Here is a 15,005-nt window from a genome sequence, read left to right on the forward strand (position 1 = left end):
AAATTAATTTTCTGGGGCTTCAACTGGAATAAAGTTTTCCCATGTAGGTAAGTGTGGGGCACCTGATTCGTAATGATCCAGAACAATCCCACTGAAAGTTGATTTCCCTGTATCTACTACCCCAAGTTATGCCTGATGTTGATGGTATGCAGTGTTCACATAAGAAACCTTGATAGCAGACTATTGTGTTCCTAAAAACTAGAAAGCAAACAGAACAATTTAATATTTATTGTATTTTTAAAAAAGAAGGAGTAATACTTAGGACTATATGAGTTGGATTTGATTTTTAACATTTTGGGCAGGTGATGCTGACTGATTGCTCACTACTGTGAGAGAAAGGTCATCTCTCTGGCCACTGGATCATAGTTTTATTGCAAAATAAAGACAGCGTGTTCAAGGAAAAGCATTATGTACATTTGATAAGGGAAGTATTTTGAAATTTGAAATTTCTGAAAGGTACTAATGAAGGTGTTCTCTCCTGCCATGATACTACTAATTGGTAACACTGAAGCAATGCTGCTTTACAAATAAAGCAAGACATTAAAGTCAGTGCCAGCTCTAACTCAGTAAGAAAGTAGGTTTCCTGTAAACTAAACAGGGGAAATATAGCCAACTGCATATATTCTTGAAGTTATATAGGTTGTTTCATCTGGAGATGATCTATATAATTCACACTCTGCTTTCATTCTCTACATCAACAGCTCACGAAATCAAGAGATACAGTTCTGCTATACTACAAAATGCAGACCCAACTCATATTTTGCAGCAGGTACTGTGCTCTGCTGGGAAGTCCTGCAGTACGTGTCCACTCACTTCTAGTCCTTCAATGAGGTATTCTTTAACACATGACAAAGATCTGATTATTTTTCATAGTGTTAATGTTTGAAAATACAAAAGACACTTCAGAATTTTTATATTTAAACTGCATCTCTGATAGAAGAAGTAATGAATGGGATCTTCTTCATGATGTCCTGTTCCCCTAATCAAAGCAAGTAATGCTTTACTTAAACAAGATGTCTCAGCTATGTCAGTGGAAAGATTTTTAGGCAACAGTTTGTAAGCAAAACTGGCAGAAAGAATGCTTGCTTATGTATGGTTTTGTAAGGATTTTGCAGGGGTTTGTATTAAGTGGATGCCAAGGCCTACAAACAAAGAGACAATTTCTTGCACTTACTGCTTTATACTTGGCATATTTTAAAAGCAGCATGCTGCAGCAGGCTATATTAATCAGGAACCAAGCTGCATTTTCACTTATGCTATCATATGGATTGTGGGATTATGAGTATGTTTTAGTTTTAACCTGGCAAGAATATCCTGTGCCAGCTGCTAAGTGCTAATATTGCAGTCAGAGTGAACCAGCACTGTTTTACTTTATGCCCAAGTACTGGAAATTTCCTGATGTAATGTGCTTAGGTAAAGTCTGAGAAGTCTTTAAGATCAAGTTGTTAAAAACAATTCCTGGTTGAAATATCAGATTGCTTCTCTCTGGAAAAAAAAAAAAAAAAAGGAAAGTAAAAAAGTATAGCTGTTACTAAATATATATCCTGGAACAGACTTCTTTAGCAAGTAAACACACTAATTTTTACTTTAAGTTAATACCAAATTGCAAGGAATCTTGCAGCTATCCTGTATACTTGTGGGAGGTGAAGAACTTAGATAATTTGACAGATGTCACTTTAAAAGGAAGAGACAGAATTAGTAATATGTGTGTTGTGCACAGAGCTGCAATCCAACATTAGTAACCTATTCCTGTCATTCTCAGATAGAGGGGAAAGTAGGTTAGTAGATGGCCAGAATGTCTCCACACAGCAACCACGAAATAAGCACCATGCCTGAATGCCGAATATATTTTCCATATAGCCAAAATACAATATATCTGCAACCTATGAATTTTTCTTTAAGTAATCAGAGTCATTGTTATCTCTAAGTTGCACTGGTAAATAAAAAGGTTTTGTTTCAGAACTGACTTCCCATATATCTGACATTCTCAGTCACGACTATGTTAATTTTAAGGAAGGAGAAACTGAAAAATGGGTTTACATTCAGCTAAGTTTGCAATTTAGTGTCTAAACTCAAGGCAGAGAGGAACGTTCTGAAATTTGCCCGGTCGGCGTTGGTGCCCAGGCGGGAGCCCCAGCCTGGCGGCTGAAGCGGGTGAGGTGGTGGGCCTGCTAGACAGATGGCTCCTGCCCGAGTTCATCCCATGGGAGTTCCTGCTCCGCGGCGAAGCAGGTTGCGGCTGGCGGCCAAAGCCTTCTCCCTTGGGACATCAGCTTCTCCCGAGTAGCCCCGAGTCTCTGCTGCCACACCGTCCTGCCCGGGAGAAGAAAAACACTGAGAAGAGACAGGCGCCCGAGAGCCCCCGGAGATGCGGCCAAAAGAACGTTCACCTGGCCGGCGCCGGGAAGAGCCCGCTCAGCCCCGCCGCTGCCGCCCGCACTCCCGCAGCAGCGGGCTGGGCTCGCCCCGCGCGGCCGCACGCCGGGGAGGTGCCGGGCGGCGCGGCTCCGGCCCCGGCAGGCGCGCACCGTCTCCGCCGCCGCTCCCGCCCCCGCCGCCCCGCCCCGACACCACCATGGCCGTGGCGGCGGGGCGCGGGGGAAGGCGCGGCGGTCGGCGCGGGGGCACGAGCGGACCGTGCCGCCGAGGAAACCGGGACGGAGGGGAGCGCCGCGGCCTCAGGGGAGCCACCTCCGGCTGGGCCGGGACGGCCGACGGAAGGCCGTCCGCGGCGCGGAAGGTGCGCGCTCGGGTAAGGGGACGAGGTACCGCGGCGGGACAGGCGCGCACGGGGAGGGGGGTCAGCCGGCGGGCGGCTGCGGGCCGGCCAGAGGCAGGAGCCGGGCGGAGGGAGCAGCCGGCGCGCCCGGGCCGCGCGGCGCGATGGGGCCGGGGGCAGGTGCGTGCGCGGCTGGCGCCGCTCCCGCCGGCCGCCCCTGGGCGGCTCCGGCTCGGCGGGGCTCGGCTGGGCGCCGGCGGAGCGCGGCGCTCGCTCGGCTCGCGATCGTGTTTGCGCATGACCCCTCCCCGCCTGCGCCCTCCCCTCCCCTCCCCGGCGGCAGCGGCGGCGGCGGCGGGGAAGGTTGGCCTCAGACACAGGCGGCTGCTCGGCGGCGGCGACGCAGTGCAGAGGTGCGGGCAGGTTGCGCTAGCCCCGCGCCCCGTCTCTCCCGCGCCCCGCCTGCCTCCGGAGCTCGCTCCCTGCCGGCGGCCTCCCCGCGCCGGTGTCGGGCCGGTCCCCCGGCCATGAGCGCGGCGCTGGGTGTCCCCCCGCCGCGCCGCCTTCCCCGCCGCCCCCGGCGGCTGCCGGGCTCCAGGAAAGTAGCTTGATGAGTGTCCAAAGTAGCAGTGGAAGTTTGGAGGGGCCGCCATCTTGGTCCCGGCTCTCCACGTCCCCACCGAGCCTGCAGGGCTGCTCCGCGGCGGCGGCGGCCTCCCAGCTGCACGGCGCGCCGCCCGGCAAGCCGCCTAAGGAAGGTAACCAGCGCGCCGCGGGGCTGCGCGGGGGGCCCGGCCCTCGGGGAGGGGCACGGCCGTCGCCGCCGGAGGCCGGTCCCGGGCTGGCGGGGAGCGGCGGCGGGAGAGGCCGGTGCCCCCGGCGGCGGCGCGGGGTCAGCGCTGGGCCCGGTGGCGGTGAGCGGAGCCTCGGGCTATGGGCGAGCGGGGCCCCGCCGCCCCCGCCCGCTCGTCAGCGCGGCGGCGCCTCGTTGTTTCCCCCCCGCGCCGGGCCGCGGAGCGGGACCCGCCGTGTTCCCTCCGTCCCCGGGCCGTCCCTCTGCCGCCGCCGCTCGCGTCTCCTCGGGCGGCCGCTCGCCGCGTCCTCCCCGAAATAGGCTCCCCTCCGCCAGTGGCTAAGTAGAAGTGCTGCGCCGGAGGATGCAGCCGCTGTTGCTGGAGGGAGTTAGGCACTTTTGGCATCATGGAGGTGGGAAGGAGCGGGGCCGACACCGGAGGTTCGTCCCCATGGGGAAAGCGCCCTCGGGGGCGGCCGGTTTTGCGGCCAGAAGTGACAGGGCGCCTTGCGGCCGCCACGGAATGACTGCAACTTTCTCCTGTCCTCCATCACGCCTTCGATGATAATATTTTTCTCCTCCCTCCCCTGCTCCTCCCCTCTTGTGTTACACCGACAGCGACAGCAGGGTGTTGTGGGTGTTTGCAGGGAATATCTGTATGAAGGTTATGAGCAAACAAGTCCCTTCGCTGTTCCCTTTCGGGTATTGTCTGCTTTTCCGCCTTGTGTTGAAATGTGTTGCCACAAGATGTAGCAGTTATACAGCTAGTGAGTTGCTCGGCGCTTTTAGCTAAAATAACTACTTGCTGAACGCCGGTTAGTGGCGGAGGAGAACTTTTATGCACAGATACTTGCATACCGAGCAGTTGTATAATTTTAATTGATTTGTCCCAGTTTAATGAATACCGTGTAGTATTTCTTGTAGCATCTGCAAAACGTCATCGCCCAAGCAGGAAACTTGCTAACTTAAAATAGAAATAGTTGCAAAGATGGGGAGTCTTTGTTTTTCAGGTCTTCCTGTAGCTGCTTGCTTACTTGCTTGCTTGCTTTATGGGTTTTCTTGGTGTTTTTTTTTTTTATTGATAAGCGATGTAGGGACTCGGTAGCAGGGATTCGATGTATAACGCAGTCCGGTTTCTCCATTTTGCACGCCAGTAGTTGTCAGACTTGTATCACTCTGTGTCACTTTTGCACACGCTCCTGCAGGTAGATTGACATGAAATGCTCTAGAAAATACCTGGGAAGGAATCATGGTATATGTTAAAAATGCTGAGTAAAGTGGCAGGCATTTTGTGCTCATCTTCTCTGGGAAACCAAAGCTCTTAGAAAAATGACAGCCACCAGCCAAATTCATAGTTTTAAGTTTATCGAGAGTAGGTTTCTTCGGTGTTGCAACTCCTGTTATGCATGCATGTAATATGTATATGTAGGATATTTTTGGATGTATTTCAAATACCTGCCATACAAGCTTGAACTGATATTGTAGCATAAGTTATATATCTATTTATTTTAACAAAAAATGGTGGTCCTTGAGTACCTCTCTTGAGACAAGAAAAATATTTTTTGTGAAACTCATTTTTAATATGATGATGGTGCTTTTTACATTTTTCTTTCTGAAAAGTCATGCTGTTAGATTTCTTTGGATACTGTAATTTGCATCCACTAATACAGATGATGGGGTTACACGTAGTCAAAACCTTGGCGTTTGCTTGGTACTATAATGTACTGTATTTGTGCAGTGTTCCTGGGTTGCATTTAATTGTGTGTCCTCACTGGGTAGCTCTGTTTGAAAATCAGTATATGCTGCCATGCTTGGGTTTATGTTTTGCATTCATGCTTGTGGGATGTTATCAACACATCTTACTTTATGTATATACATTCTACAATGAAATATCTTGCCCGAAATCAGTAGGCCTTGAAATATAAACACATCAGTATGTTCATAGATGTTGGCTTATGTATGTGAAAGATCAATGCCAGATCAAGCTAATAAGCATGCAGTTTTGTAGTGCAGTGTGTTTATAGGAGCCTGTGCTGTCATCATTTCTACACTTGTGATACCTTGTGGTGTTAACAGAGGTTATGAGTTTTGGAGCAGTACACAAGGCTGCTGGCCCATACTGGATCACAGCTGCATTGCTGCTAATGCCAGTTTTGCGTGGGTAATATTTACCGATACGGCACACTTGGCACTTGTGCAGAGTTTCTTTCCCAGTCTGGCCTTCTTGTTTGTGAATTAAAATCCCTTTGGTTGGCTCCTGTGAGAGTTCTGTCCGTGTTGCCTTTGGAAATGCAGGCCTTTGCAGAGTGTACTGTGTGTGCTGTGCTTGATCTGACCTCACCTGTGAAGGTCTGGGATCAGCTCACGTCTCATATGGGCATTTGAAGATTCTGGTTTATTAAGAACAGAACCCCCAACACCTTGATTTAGGAAGTTCTAAAAATATTTTCTGGATCTCTAATAGAAAAAAATCAAAAAGAAGAGCTCTGGCATGTATAACTATTGCACAAACTCATAATAAAATGGCAATACCTTGTCAGTATCAAAAGAGACTACATGGAAAATACAGGTGAAAAGAGAGAAAATAATATGAAAAAATATTTTAATGTTTTAAAATGAGCTGCAACATTGCAGCAATGTTTTTCATTGGATCTTATCTTCTATATCTTGATCTAGAGTGGCCTCATGGATTAGCTGTATTGATTTGAATGTGTTGAGGTTTTGAAATGAAAAGACTGGGATGGACTTGAATACATTTCCATCTGTACGCTTTTACTGTATAAGAACTGTCTCTTGTTTGCATTTTAGTGTAGCTTGTAGATGTCTGTCATTCTGTCTGTTGTTTTATGTACCCATTACTTAGGTGTGGTGCATGTGGTCACTTATTTAAGAGCCCCACAGTAGATGTTATCAGCAATTTAGGAGGACTGTTATGCAGTATTATTTTACATACCGTATGTGTGAGATTATGTGACTAAATCTTGTGCCATAGTTCACAAAATTGCAGCCACACAATTTCCTGTTTGAAGTTTCTAGACTTTGTCTGCTTTATCCATGTAACTAAAAATATTAAAGCACTTCTCTGGAAAGGGCTGTGTTGTAAATGGAGAATGTTCAGGCCAATGCTGACAAGGCAGAGAGTCAGAAGAGATTTCATAGATTGCCTTGGGTTGGAAGGGGCTGTAAAGATCATCTAGTTCCAACCCCCTGCCATGGGCAAGGACACCTTCCACTAGACCAGGTTGCTCAAAGCCCCATTCAGCTTGGCCTTGAACACTTCCAGGGATGGGGCAGGCACACCTCCACAACTACCAGAGTCTCATATTTATTCAAAATAAATAATTTCTTCCTAATATCTAATAGAAATCTACCCTGTATCAGTTTAAAGCCCTTGTCGTTTGCCCTGTCTCTCCATGCCCATACTAAATTCTCTGTCCAGCTTTCTTACAGGCCCCCTTTAGGTACTGGAAGGTGCTGCTTGGTCTCCCCGGAGCCTTCTCTTCCCTGGGCTGAACAACCCCAACTCTCTCCGGCTGTCTTCACAGCAGAGGTGCTCCAGCCCTCCCATCATCTTCATGGCCTTTGTCTGGGTTCCTCCTGCAGGTCCATGTCCTTATGTTGAGGCCTCTGAGCTGAACACTGCTCTCCAGGTGGGCTCTCACCAGAGTTGAGCAGAGGGGCAGAATCCTCTCTCTCACATTTCTGGACATGCTGCTTTTGATGCAGCCCAGGATATGGTTGGGCAGTGCTATAGTGTCTGGTAATCAAGCATAACGCTTTGTAAGTTATTTTTTGTGTGCTGTTGGCTTTCTGTTAAAAGCAAAATAGAACGCCCAATAGAACTTTGAATTAACACAACAGTAATGCAAATTGCAGCTTTCAGATTTGAGCCCAAATTAATGTATGATGATAAAATGGCAAATAAACTTACGCCATGTATTTTACAGTCTTTGAAGAAGTTGCATTGTATGCGTAGCAAATTTTGCTTGTAACTTCTTTCCTAAAATTTGATAAATGTGTATTATTTGTATTTATTGTTACCTAAAATGTGATGGTAGTAGTGTGTCTGAGCACAAAGGTACAGTTTATTTTCTCCTTACGTTTTCAGTCTAGAAAATGCTTCTAGATGCCAGGTTGTAGCTGTATGCTACATACAGTATATTAGTCCATGATCACAAAAGCAACCTGAATCTTACTAAAACTTCCAGGGTTGTTGTTTTCTGTTGTTTGCATGTAATGTAAAAATCTCAGCTTCTTTATTTACTTTAACAGTAATTTTGTTGTTTTTTATCATTCAACTATAGATGAAAAATTTTATGGGTTTGGCCAGTTTATATGGGAGCAGAGAAGAACAGGAACACTTTTTGTATTTAAAAATGATGGCATATTTTTACTCAGAATGAACACAGCTATCATAAAAGGTTACTTAGGCTGGCTGAAGCATGAGCAGGTATTGCCTGAGATTAATGTGCCAGTGATACACACAAATTCTAGCTTGTGATATTATTGCTGGTTTTGTTGAAGATGTGGTTCTCATAGTGAGCTGATACTTATGCCAGATTCTTAGGAGATCTTGTAGCATGTCCAAATGAGAAATGGGAAATGAAACTTTTTTTAATACAGATCCTTGTTTGAATCTGGTTTCTAAAAGGCAAGTGCTGTAGCAAATAGAGAAAATTAGTCCTTGGCCAACTGTTTTGTTTTAATTCTGTTTTACTATGCCTGGAATGAAATTTCCTATTTACCTATTCAATTTTAAACAGAGAGAAAATCAATATAAGCACAGGATGTTTTTATTTATTATCATTCATGGTATTTATTTATTACCATTCAAATAAAAAACTTGTTATTTCTCTCATTCTTTTTTCCCCCTGTATTTTTTCTTTTTTCAGCAATTAATTTCTTTCTTCATCAAGCTGCAGTAAACTTGCATGTTAGCAATAACTGTGGTCTGCAGTTAGTCTTCACATTTCTTTGGATTTTCTTAGAGACTGATAATCCTAAATCATTGCAAAATACTGTTGCTACTGCTGGGAAACACTACTATATATATGTGCATCATGATCAAAGTTCTATAGAATTTTGCTACCTTAAGAATTGAGATTATGGAAATATGACAGGCTTAAATAATCCTTTATGCTTTTTGTGTTCTTGGTGTAAGGTTGTGTTTTGAAGTAGTAGTTGCTCCCCATCCATTTACTCCCATACTAAATTTTTTGGTTCCATGCTGAGCTTTTTTTACACAAGAAAAAATGTTGAAGTTAGTAAATTGTGTTTATGCAGTAGAGTATTTCCTGAACTGTAGCTAAAAAGCATAAAAGCACACAAGTGGGAGGAAGAAAAGCTTTATGAACTTCTTTCTGTTTGGCTTGGTGTATTTCAGCTGTAAAAGAGGAAAAGGGAAATTTGGTTTGCCAAGTTGCTCTGAGTGTATATGAAGGTGGGTAGAGGAACAAGAGTAGTCAGGGTTTCTGTTGAGAATGCCAGTATTTCAGTTGTGATCGTTGGAAAGCAGTTAAACAGAAGCTGGCCACCATAATATAACCGAGTTTTTCAGGTGTTGCAAGTGGAAAAGTTCTGATAGTTGCTGAAAATGACAAGGAGCAACAAGTACTGCACTTCATGTTCAGTACTTAAGGACAAAGTTCGGTAGCAGTAGGGACGCTTTAGTGAGCATCAGAAGGTATTTTGGATCCCACATTTCGCATCGTCTTGACTCCATCCTTGTTGAGATGGTTTGTTTGGGATAGGAAGTAAAGGTCTGCTTCCTTCCCAGGCACCTTCTCTCTGGGGTTTTTACACCTTTCATTCCTGAGCAGAGCTCTGAGATATACCAGCAGAAAAATCTTGGCACCTAGGCTTTCCCTGGGGAGGATGTGGTAGGTGGCAGGAACATGAGTGCTTGTAAGCTTTAATCCCCCTCAGTCAAACTTGGTCCTGGAAGAAGGGAGCAGAAAGTCTTAAGTGAAGTTGGACATGCTGAAGATGCTGGGGGAAGACTGGAACTGTGGGACCCTTTGGGATGGGTCTGTGCTGGAGGGATTGACTGAAATCAGAATGACTGTATTATTAATTTTAATCATGACTAAAATCAGTGAGCAGGAAACCCTGATTAAATAATTGTTTTTAATTTTATTTTACATTTGTGCTTAATTATTTTTCCTAAAGAAAAGTTGATTCTAATTGGTCTAATTTGATCCTACCTCTTGCTAGGCAGGAGGGGACACATCTATATGCATTTATTTAAGGAGTTATGCAGCTTAGATTCTTAATATTTAAAAAACATCATTTCCCATGCTTTAGTCAGCTTTTCGCTAACTTTGTTAGCTAAATAAAATGAATTCTAATTGTGCTATGTACATAAGAAGAAACAAATATATCCAAATGTGCTTTGCATTTAAACCAGGTAAAGGAGAATTGTAGTTTGTCAAATGAGTCAATTACTTCTGGTCACTGTGCCTTGTGAGATTTGGAGTTAATAGGTCAAATCCAGTCACCAGTCCTTCTTGTTTGTCATTTGGAAGAGAAGGCTGGGCTTTCCTACTTTCCAAGTTGTCAGTTGCTCTTTAGCAGTTCTGAGTGAACCAACTGTTGAAGTGGTTGAACAAATGGAAAAGGGCCAAAGCAGTTGCTGGTGAAAGCTGATCAAGTGCTTCAAAACTCGGGTTCAGGCAGCTCACCCACAGTTTCCAGTGATGTGAAGGTTTGGCTGCCAGTAGAGCATTAAAGTTTATAATGTTTGAATGTATTTTTCCCTTTTATGAATTTAATAGATCATAAACTTTAAACCTCACCATAGATTCTTACTGCTCCAAGCTTTGATTAAATGTTTGGTGCTGAAGCGTGTTTTTAAATACACAAGTAAGAAAAGTTATCTGCCTTGTGCTTAATAGCTTTAGCTGGAGAGGCTCTGAAGATGTCAACTGTCCTCTGAGGATTTAGAGGCAAAGCTAGGGATTGTTGCGTGACTACACATCTGTGACAGGAATCTAGTCACTTTGGAGTGAGGAAGTTAATTTACTGGAGCTTTTACATGAAACTGGACATCATGGAGAAGGTTGGTATTCCCTAGGATCACCTCTGCTAGCTGAGAGGTGACAACAGGAGCATGAATCAGTGTCTCTCACCTCATGATATCTCCAGTTTTAAGTAGGTGGAAACTTAAGGCTACAGTGCTTTCTTTATAATGGCCTTAAGAAAAAAGCACTCTGAACTTCAAATTTTAAGAGATGGGGATAGTGGCAAGAAAGTCCAGAGTGCCTTTTACAGGAAATGAAGCCTGACCACAATTATTTGAGAGATTGGCAAGTCTGGATTCCATTTCTATGGACTTCTAATTGATCTATACCTATTAGAGAAAAATAACTTGGTGGGGTTTTTTTTGAGGAATAAAGGAAATCCTGATGCTTTAGAAAAATCTGTTGTGTGATGTCACATATACCCAGCCTTTCAGCTATTACGTTTTGTAACTACCTTGAACTGAAAGCATATAGATACTTCAAGCACTGTGTCATGCATCTGTAACTTTTGGTGGATTGCATTTTTTTAATGAAGTAAAAATACTTCTAAACTATATGCTGAAGGGCAAGAAATTGGAAAGTAATCTTACCAATAAATGTACAAGCTGCTTTTCATAAGTCCTGTAAGTCTCAAACAGTATAATTTAGATCCTGGTCTTCCCTCTGCGAGTCTCTGATGCTCTTGGGATCATGTAGATTTAACAGCAGAGGTGTTTCCCTTTTCTGTTCTCCACCATGGAACTCATTGGCCTCTTGATTCTCTGGAGACAAACTCAGATGATGCCACAAGTAGGATTTGTAATACTTCCTTTTTTCACTTCTGTGGCTTAGACTAATCCAACCTGTACACTGCATAGCTGTATTTGGTAAATATTGGGTTTTTTCTAGTTAATGCTATGTTCTCATATGTTCCACAGTTTTGTTCTAAATTTTGCAACAATACTTTAGCCAGTTTTTTTCAGTATGTGCCCTAATACCCTCTTGATAACTACTTTGCCACTCAAGCACGATATAGCCTTTGTTATTTCTTAGATTATTCTTAGTGAAAGTGATGAGAAAAGTAATGTCCATTAAAAAGTTTATATTTTCGTTATAAAGCAATTGAAAACAAAATCTACACATGATTAATCACTTTAACATTAGTAGAATGTTCAAAAGTGGTGGTGGTCTAGGAGGTATGATTATCTTCATAAAGTAATTTTTTTCAACTGTGATAGCTGTGTTTATAAAGAGTGGTTTTAATCGGTATTACTAGGCTTTTTGTTTGGTTTTTTTCAGGTGTTTTTTCCTTTGGCAATTCAGTTATTCCTTGAGCTGATGGCTGTTTGGGAGTGGTTGCTGTGTCTTTGAGACGTGTTTTAGAAACCTTTTGATTATTAAATTGATGTTATGTTTTAGTTTCAGAAGTTTTATTCACAGTACTAAGATTTGGTAAGAGGGTCTCTTGTAAGCTTTCTATAAGCTTTGACTTTGAAGAAAGTGGAGTAATTCATGTTATAGTACCTTTGTTCTTAGTATTATGAAGGGTCATTATAAGGACTGGGATTTTAATATTTTAAAGTTACTGTAGGATTCAAATAGAAGTAACTCCTGAAGATGCAGGCTTAGAATTTTTAAATGAGATTAAGAAAGCACTTTTTGCTGTGTATGTTATTGTGGTTGCTTTTTTGAAGTTCATTGCTTATTTAATTAACTTATACGATGCAATTGCATATTTTCTCTGTCATTAAATTGTATTATTGAATGATTTTGATACAGATAATGCCTATGAGGAGTTACACCAGTATTCAAACTATGCAAAGCAGATATCATATGTGTCTTCCTTGTTAGCTGGTACTTTGTATTCTGCATCCATATGTGATATCTTTTGCAGTTGCTTGCTTGATACATGCTGCCATATCCAGAACATGCAAGTGGTTACTGTTAAGGAAACAGTAGTTTTATATGTCCTGAATGTGCACATTTTTACATGTACAAAAATTGTTGCTCAGTGAATTGTTTTATCATTAGGAATACTAATATTGGCATTAGGACTCTGGATTTCACAAAGCAGTCTCATAAACAAGCTAAACTTACACAAAAATTTTGGCTGCTTTTCAGTAAGTGTTCTAAATTCCTGTTCTTTGTTATTACATACCTCTTAAACACTAGATTAATTTTTTCAAATATGTAATTTTGTTAAATCTGATGATGATTGCAGATGATACAGAATTTGGCAGCTGGATTAATCATCCTAGTTTTGCCATATGATGACTTTTAGGGTTTTTTGTTTCTGTTTGCTTTTAAACAGAAGAGCAGAAACGTGTAAAGTTCACAGCAGCCTGGTTGTGCATTAGATGATATATTGATACTGTATTTCTTGTATGTTCTCCCCTATTTGTTATACTTGCAACATATACCATAACTTGGGTATGAAATACTGAAGCTATGACAATGAAATAATTTTCAGTAAATTACCCCTAATAGTGATGGGGTTTGGGTTTTTTCCCCGCATTGCTAGTTGACCTGATTTGTTCTCTTGGCTAAATCGCATCATGGTGTTCTCTGAGCCTTTCGCCTGTTTTTTTTCTTCCAGAGAAGTGCAAACAACAGGCACCAGTCTCTGCCAGTGTCTGACACCACCTTCCTGCTGTTTCCCTTAAATCTTTCTCTTCAAGTTTGTTCAGACAAAAAAAAAAAAAAGCGCAAAGAACTTGCTATTTTTACTTCATTTTTTGTGTTGTTCTTGTTGCTCCGAGACCCCATCTTTCTAAGGGAAGCAAGCAGTGAGGCAGCAATACCAGTGACTGTCAAAAGTTGCAGAAATTGGCAGTGTGCCACCATCCCTGCTGTCCCTGGGTGGGTCGTGTGCTCTCTCCTACACCACTAGGTCACTCAGCTGGACTTCTCCCATTGCCAGTTTGCCTTCCTGATGGGTTGCAAGGGTGACCATCTTGCTTCTCTGCTTCCCCAGTGCTTCTCTAAGCAATGGTCCTGCTGCTCAGTTTTCATTTGTGCATGCTGTTGATATTGCTGGTGGGAGGGCAGTTTTTAGGTGAAGGGAGTGGGTCAGTGCAGGAGGAGCAGGAACCTTGTCGATGTTCAATCTGCCCTGCTCAGCTGGAGGGGTGCTTGGTGACAGCCGGGAGTGTCCTGCCATGTCCTGCAGCACTTCGCCATGCAGTGCCAGCCGGGAGTGTCCTGCCATGTCCTGCAGCAGTTCGCCATGCGGGAGCTCTCCCACTGTAGTGCTGGCAGCAAGGGTGGTGAGTGCTTTATGCGCTTAGGATTTCGCAGCCACAGGCACCTGTGTCCATAAAGACTGCAGAAGTATGCTGGCTTATCTGAGGTGTCAAAGTTCTCACTCACCACCAGTTACCACTTGAGAAAAGACGAAATCTAGTTTTAAATGAGAGATTTTTGGGAAATAACATATTTTGTTAGTACTTTTTCAGTCTTTAATGAAATTGCACGTACTTTTTTAGGTTTAAGTTAAGACAGATTGTTGCAAACGCTTTTTGTTACATCCATTGAGTCATGGAATTTCTTGGGTTTGTTGTATTGATGATCCAGAGACAGTGAGTCGAAGGAGCTATTTCTGAAAAATAAGCCATTTTTAGTGGAGTTTTCTCATTTGGTAAATAGTCTTGTTAGCATGTAGTACTTGCAGAACAATATTTTGTTGTGTGAAAGCAGTAAATGAAAGCAATGAATTAATGTTTCAGGTAACTACCAAATTGGTAGCATGACTAGCTATTAGGGATGTGAAGGATTTCATTAGAGACTAAACTGATTTTTAACAGTTAGTCTCAAACCTGCCAGGTGTACTCAGTCATTTGTGTAGGTATTTGCTACCTTGTATTTAGAAGTTTTCCCATGGTTAGAGTTTATCACATGTTCATATGTCCTGTGGCCATGCAGGAGCTCACTGGGTCGTGGCTGCCAGCTCTGGGGGCATTGTGTGCTATGTGGTGATGTGGTGTGTATTGGCCCTGCTGGCCGTGGTGGTTTCTGCTGGGCACAGGCAGGGTGAGGAGGGTAGCCTCCAGCTCAGCCTGTTTGTTCTTCAGGGAACTGCTGCTGGTGAAACTTTCTCCTCTTGTGTTTTTTATTCAGTTGTCACTGAGATAGCTCGCTAAAGCAGCAGGCTGGGCTGGGAGTGTGGTGGATACTTTCATGCACCTGGACTCTCATCAGGGCCTTTGCTGTGTCTGACTGCAAGGCACTGGTCTCATTTGGACTGTTTGTGTTTTCTTACTGATGGAGGTAAGCCTAGTCTGATTCTGGGTCCTCTTGTAAGTCCATCATATGTTTGGTGATAAATGTATAAGTTTTAAAGCATTTTCCATGTGGTTACCTGGTGCTTAGTTACCCCAAACACGGGAGCATGGATCAGTTGTGTTATATATGTGTCAGATAAAACACATCCTGATTTGTCAGATGTTGATGAGGTGTGCTGCTGCCTCCCACTAGCATAGTCTGTTCTGTGTCTCTC

The 15,005-nt window shown here is 43.6% G+C and overlaps 2 protein-coding genes across 6 annotated transcripts in view; one reads left to right on the forward strand and one right to left on the reverse strand.

The window, feature by feature from the left end:
• Nucleotides 1-210: 210 nt before the first annotated feature.
• On the reverse strand, nucleotides 211-3,372 carry LOC146434666 (uncharacterized). The gene is made up of 2 exons (XM_085066487.1): nucleotides 2,391-3,372; nucleotides 211-2,313 (listed from the first exon to the last, which is right to left on the reverse strand). The coding sequence occupies exon 1, from the start codon at nucleotides 3,370-3,372 to the stop codon at nucleotides 2,416-2,418; it is 957 nt and encodes a 318-aa protein (XP_084922613.1). The 3' UTR covers nucleotides 211-2,313; nucleotides 2,391-2,415.
• TLK1 (tousled like kinase 1) overlaps nucleotides 2,610-15,005 on the forward strand; it is a 68,408-nt gene continuing 56,012 nt past the window's right edge. Inside the window, exon 1 of one of the 5 annotated variants that reach the window (XM_085066475.1) lies at nucleotides 2,610-2,740. Coding sequence is in view for 1 of the 5 variants with exons in the window: in XM_085066472.1 (XP_084922598.1) it covers nucleotides 3,330-3,477 (148 nt within the window). In the remaining 4 variants the exon portion in view is untranslated. Of the gene's footprint in view, nucleotides 2,753-3,041; nucleotides 3,133-3,329; nucleotides 3,478-9,041; nucleotides 9,196-15,005 lie in introns of those variants that run through there. The other 4 variants (XM_085066473.1, XM_085066477.1, XM_085066472.1 and 1 more) reach the window with 4 other exon arrangements.

This window comes from Lichenostomus cassidix, chromosome 7 (genome assembly GCF_008360975.1).
Source record: "Lichenostomus cassidix isolate B80296 chromosome 7, HeHo_3.0, whole genome shotgun sequence".
In the NCBI taxonomy this organism is placed as follows: domain Eukaryota; kingdom Metazoa; phylum Chordata; class Aves; order Passeriformes; family Meliphagidae; genus Lichenostomus; species Lichenostomus cassidix.